This window comes from Bison bison, unplaced genomic scaffold (assembly GCF_000754665.1).
Source record: "Bison bison bison isolate TAMUID 2011002044 unplaced genomic scaffold, Bison_UMD1.0 scf7180017864461, whole genome shotgun sequence".
Taxonomy (NCBI): Eukaryota; Metazoa; Chordata; class Mammalia; order Artiodactyla; family Bovidae; genus Bison; species Bison bison.
The window spans coordinates 8643611-8650234 of NW_011495023.1; the positions used below are offsets into that span (position 1 = coordinate 8643611).

The following is a 6624-nucleotide window of genomic DNA, read 5'->3' on the forward strand; positions in this document are numbered from 1 at the left end:
GTCCTGGGTGTTCTTTGGAAGGAATGATGCTAAAGCTGAAACTCCAATACTTTGGCCACCTCATGTGAAGAGTTGACTCATTGGAAAAGACACTGATGCTGGGAGGGATTGGGAGCAGGAGGAGAAGGGGACGACAGAGGATGAGATGGCTGGATGGCATCAGCGACTCGATGGACGTGAGTTTGAGTGAACTCCAGGAGTTGGTGATGGACAGGGAGGCCTGGTGTGCTGCAATTCATGGGATCAGACACGACTGAGCAACTGAATTGAACTGAACTGAAACTTGGACATAATAGAAATTTAGAGACAATTGCTAGAAACGCCTGAAAGTTAGAATTAAATACTTTAAATCTGATTTGAAAGCCATAAGGAGACTTTTTGATTTGGACAGTGAATGATCAAAATCATATTTTAGTGTTTTACTCATATGAATATGTGCTCATGTCAAAATACACATGTATTAAACATCAGGTTATGAAATACTGATTTTAGTCTGTGGGTCGTCAGCTGATCCTGAAGATCTCTTTCTCTCTCTTCTCATCCCGCAGGTTGTTATTTTGTACTTTGAGCCAAGCACATTTCGCTGTATTCTCCTAAGATGGGTCCGCCTTCTCGGTTTTGCTACTGTTTATGGAACTGTCACTCTCAAGCTTCACAGGTATATTTTATTAGTTCTCATTCCCATGGGAGGATCAAAGTGTTCGCTTAGCATATAATTGCAAGTTCAGTCAGCCACTTTAATGGTTAAATTTCAGGAATTTAGGTAGTAAAATAATGTATGTTTTTCATTTTCAAGGCAATATCTTTAAGATTCTCTAGGAAAACCTTTAATACAATTGAATTTGAGCAACATGCTTTAGTAGAATGTGCCATTGGTTATGGAAAGGTTAATTCTGAACAAAAAAATAAGTTTACAATGAATGTGAAATAGTATTTACTCACTAAGAACAGGAAGAAAGACAATACAGCTGAAATAATCAAGCCCAGAGCTACCAAAGAATCCTATATAGTAGAATTCAGCAATATGCTTACCAGACAAAAAGCTGCTATCCTCCATTCCCAAGTTCCACGCCCCAGGGGAATCCTGCTTTTATTCCTTGGGTGAATTTCCAAAAAATTGTGTTCTTGGTTTCCTTCCTTACCCAATGTTCTCCAGTGCTTATCAGCCTTATAAATTGGAGAACACAGTAAATTCCCTTATATTTTAGTTTCAAAATCACCTACTTTTAAAAATGTAGGGACTTCCCTGGCCATCTGGTGGTTAAAACTTGGCCTTCCAATGCAGAGGGGATACAGGTTTGATCCCTGATTGAGGAGCTAAGATCCCATGTGCATTATGGCCAAAAAACCAAGACATAAAACAGAAGCAATATTGTAACAAATTCAATAAAGATGTTAAGAATGGTCCATATCAAAAAAAAATCAAAAAAAATCTTTTCAGTGTATATGATAAATATTAGGAAGAAAGAGGCGATAAAATAAATTACCAGTCCACAAAGAGTAGGGGTAGCTGGAAATGATTATCCAGGGCTTTCCCTTGCCTCCACTTCCCAAATGGTAGTGGTGCCAAAGAACATAGGAGGTAAAATAGAAATTTCTCCTGCAGGATAATACTGTAGTTCAGTAGAAAAAATCCTTTATGTTGATCAGGTTTAAAGCTGCTTTAATAATCACAGTAGGCCATTCATATGTTCATGCTAATTTGACCGTAAGTATTTCTCAATAAATGTATCTTGATATGGCCCATGCATGTAAGTTTATCTTAGATGACATAAATATGTCTTTAAATATTTGTCTTTAAATGCCACCCCTTCAACATTTATTAAAATGTGATCATTGCATACTCTCTATTATGCAAGAATCCCACTTAAAATTGGAGTATAATTGCTTTACAATGTTGTGTTAGTTTCTACTGTACATCAGCGTGAGTCAGCTATAGGTATACATATATCCTCCCCTCACTCTTGAGCCTCCCTCCCACCTCCCCTCCACCATCCCACCCCTCTAAGGTCATCACAGAGCACTGAGCTGAGTTCCTTGTGCTATACTGCAGCTTCTCACTAGTAGTGAATTCATGTCAGTGCCACTCTGCCAATTCATTCCGCTCCATTTCTCTTATTATTTTTTGTACTTACTTTAATAACTAGGAATACTCCCGATTATCTTTTTGGAACAAATGTAGATATCCTTAACTCTCTCAAGATTCCTTTCTTATGTATGTCGTATAGTAACTTCAGGAGGTCCAGTTTAAATCTCAGTTTAGCATCTAGGAAATTATAGTCCTGTATTTCCTACAAAAGAAAGGATTAGATGAGTCTCTTGGAGAAGGAAGTGGCAACCCACTCCAGTATTCTCGCCTGGAGAATCCCATGGACTGAGGAGCCTGGCAGGCTACAGTCCACGGGGGTGCAAGAGTCAGACATGACTTAGCGACTAAACCACTACCAAGATGTCTCTGATGCTGACTTTATTATTTCCATATCACAGCTCACTTTGCTCTCATATCCGTTTCAATCTCTACTCCTTATATGATAACTGTTTTTCAACCAGTGCTCACTAAAGGAAATTGACAGTCTATTGACATTGACAGCCTATCGTGGACAGTAAGACTTCTGGAATTCCCAAAAGAATAGATGGCCTCTTGAGACTTGAGAATGGCCTCTCTCCCTGTGAGTCTTAGGGTCCTCTTTTATATGCTACAGTTTGCTTATGTAATTATGTTTTTGATTTTTAACTAATTATCTTCTCCTTGAAGTGAGGGTCTTACATTGAATCCCCAGCTCTTAGCACAATGACTGACACATGGTGGGTGCTTAATGCTTAGTAATTGATAAATGAATGAATGAAAATGTCAGCTGCAGAATTGGAAGCAGCTTCCCACAGTTCCCTCCACACCTAACACATTCCTATTCCCCTGACTTGTTGCATGTCCTCAAGTGTCTGAAACATATGACACCATGGTCTGGAAGAGGCTGATCGTGGGACAAAAACACAACATTATTGGGTTGGCCAAAAAGTTCATTCTAGTTTTTCCATATGACATTACGGAACTTTTTGCCAATCCAATAAATAACACAGAACCATAAAGCAAGAAAATTCCTTCCATTCAGGTTCTCTTTCTATCCTTCTGATTATTTCCAGGAGAAAAATTAGTTTGGAAATAATAGGTCTTTAACACCTGCCCAGCAGTTGCTAATTTTCCTTTACAACAAAGAGCAGATCAAACTTCAGGCTTAGAGCCTCCCATTGCAATACGACCTAGATGAAATCTATTCTCTTTATTTCACTGTATTCATTTTCATCATTACATTCTATGTGTGAATTATCTATCAGTTCTTCCTTTAAAGTGGCAATGTAAAATTTTCTTTAAAATATTTTAAATAGAAGAAATTTAAAGAAAATATTAGCTGGTACACAGATACAGGCAGGAATCTTGAGAGTGGTATGCAAATGATTGGGGTTTGGTAAACTAGATCACTTCATCCTTTTGTTTATTTTAAAGACTATAATTCAAACTGTTTTCTCTCTGTGTCTCTAGAAGGCATTGCAGTGAAGGATTACCTACTGAAGGCTTAAATCGAGTGGAAACTATTTCTAATTTAATGAGCTGAATTATTCTTATCCTGTCTGAACCATATGGGTTTATATTATATTCTTTTTTCCATATTGTTTAAATGGAACTGATTCCAATATCATTTAAGGCTGTAAACTGAAGAATCAGCATCCCAGAGGAATGAGAGCAACCCGAGGGAAGTGACTGACTGAGCCAGCTTTCTGTCCCCCATCCTTAGCGCTGCATCTTGCCCATGTTATATGCATTCACACATTTGTTAAGTGAATGAATGGGCGGATGGTTATAATGAATGGAGCTGCAGGGATGTCTCTGCTAGATATCTCTTATAGGCAAGCAACACATGGTCCTCAAGAAAGGGCTTCAAAGATTTTATATTAATAGTAACATGATCGAGAGCAAAGACATAAATCTTTACAAATCCAAATTTGAATTTCAGTTCTTCCATTAATTATTTATACAGCCAAGAGTAAATGACTTTAACGTCTGAGAATTACTTCTCACCCCGCCTGTAGAGTTGTTGTATATCTTAAACATGATAGAAATATATGTAAATATGTCATGTAGGGGGTTTTGGTTGCAAACCACAGACACTGACGATAGCTAAATTAAGCAAAAAGGGAATTCATTGTAATGATATGGGGAAGGCCACAGACTGAAGAGAAAGCTGAGGATCCAGGTTTGGGCAGACCTGACCCAAGGTGGCTTGAGGGATCAAGGTAGCCTGAGCTAAGGGATAACATCCCTTGAACGCCATATTCTCATTTTCATAAGAACTTCATTTTTTATTTCAAATTTTTGAAAAGTAAATCTCACCTCTCTAAGGCTTAAAATTCCAAGGCAATTATCAGTACTGATAAATAAAATGATTATTGTAGTCTCTTGAGAATAGGATAAACAGGAAATACCTGAGTTCTTGTTTTATTTCAGCCATTTCCCTCAGGGCTTAGTAAAATTGTTGAACATTTCTTTTTCTTTATCCTGATCTCTCACTGATCAATGGTAGTGTTTATAGAATTCCAGTAGCTCTGAAAACTTGAAGAAAATATGAAAAAGGAATAGGATCTCATCTGTCACTAGAAATGACACTATTATCCTGGAACTTAAGGATCTTATCACTTAAATTTCCCACCTTTTGCTTTAGGGGTCTCTCCCCACATTTGAGAGCCATACAGACAAAGACTACCATGCCAATGCAAAGGAAAGTCACAAGTCTTGTATTTCTTAACAGTGCAGTATAGAAGTGGAACAAGTTAGAGGAGAGAGGTGAAAGTGGTCCACTCCTCAGGGAGGAGTTGTTTTATCACTGACATTGTTTAGAAGGAAGGAGGTGTTTTATCACTGACATTGTTTAGAAGGGAGGAGGTGTTTTATCACTGACATTGTTTAGAATCACCACCATAAGGTGGTGATAAAAAGCAGAACAACTTATTATTATTGCCTAAAAGTCTATAAAGAAATTGTTACCTGCGCCCAGGACAGACATTCCCACAACCCCACCTCACTGTCAGGCTGTTCATGCAATGCACTTTATTTGAACCTGAAACTGTTTCTCTTCAGAAAAAGAAAGGAGAAAGGGACAGATTTTATTTGGCTCAGTAGGGATCATAAGGAAACACAGAGCTGAAGTAGACAAAAATGAGAAGGTTCATTTATGAAAAGGAGTTTCCTTCAGTATCCATAGATTTGTTTGACTTAGGACATTAATGATGTAGGACAGATCTAAAAGAAACCTCTCACAGAATACTTGCTAAGCTAGGTTTGCTGGTTGGTTAGTTTTAAGAAACCTAGAAAGGCAATATCTCTAGGCTCAGGAAAGCCAAGTATATTTTCAAGAGGAACAATGAGGAACTATTTTAAATGAAAGGGAATGGAGAGAGATTAAGAAACTCAATGCCAGAAGAACATTTTCCTATTCCCTACAATATGGTTTCTGAAAACAAATTGCCTTTTCCTTTTTCTAAGGCTAATCAAGAAAAAAACAAAACTTTTTTTGTTTGTAGTATATATAAAACGAACATTTAAGCAAGCTGCAAGAAAACCTTCTTCTGGCTCTGACATGGAGATTTTCATTTCATGCATTATTCAGGACTACCCATTCTGGATCAGTGCAATTCATAGCAGTTTTCTCTACTATGCTCATTAGCACCAAATATGTACGCTTTGTGGGAAAGGATAGATAGATAGCGACTTTTGTTTCCTATTAAACATTTTTACTAAAGTGTAGTTAATTTAGAGTGTTGTTTTCATTTCTGCTGTACAAGAAAGTGATTCAGTTATACATCTATGCATTCTTTTTTATATTCTTCTCCATTATGGTTTATCACAGGATGTTGAATATAGTTCTCTGTGCTATACAGTGGGACCTTGTTGTTTTATCCATTCCATATATATAGCTTATGTCTGCAAACCCCAACCTCCCACTCCGTCCCTTCCCCTAGTAAATTTTGAAAAGTGGCTGGAAGATATTTATATTTATTCATTTCAGGTATTCTTACAAGGAAACTTTAAATTTTTTAAAGCGCAAAAGGAAGAAAATCTTTTTATACATTTCCCCAGTGACTGATGATGTTGAGTTTATTTTTGGGTGTTTATTGGTCATTTATTTATCTCTTTAGAAATACGTCCATTTTTTAATTGGGCTTTTGCATTTTGGTGTTGTATGAGTTTTTATAAATTCTAGATCTGAGGCTCTTAATCAGATAAATTATTTGAAAATATTTTCTCCAAATCTATGGATTTTCTTTTTTTACTTTCTTGATAGTGTGCTTTGGTGCACGTATTTTTTTTTTTTTTTATGAAGCTCAGTTTATCTGTTTTTTCTTTTGTACATATGCCTTGGTATGATATTTAAGAAACCATTGCCTAATCTCAGGTCAGAAAGATCTATACCTCTGGTTCCTTCTAAGCATTTTATAGTTTTAGTTCTTACATTTGAGTCTTTGATTCATTTGGAATTAATTTTTGTATATTATGTGAGATAGAGGTCTAAATTAATTCTTTTGCACTTGGATATATAATTGTCCTTAGGACCATTTGTTAAAAAAATTTCT

The 6624-nt window shown here is 36.6% G+C and overlaps 1 protein-coding gene across 1 annotated transcript in view; it reads left to right on the forward strand.

Moving 5' to 3' along the window:
• The window catches only part of GPR158 (G protein-coupled receptor 158), a 296434-nt gene that overhangs the window by 257359 nt on the left and 32451 nt on the right, over positions 1-6624 (forward strand). Inside the window, exon 6 of the mRNA XM_010859923.1 lies at positions 549-658. Within this exon, the coding sequence (XP_010858225.1) occupies positions 549-658 (110 nt within the window). The remainder of the gene's footprint in view (positions 1-548; positions 659-6624) is intronic.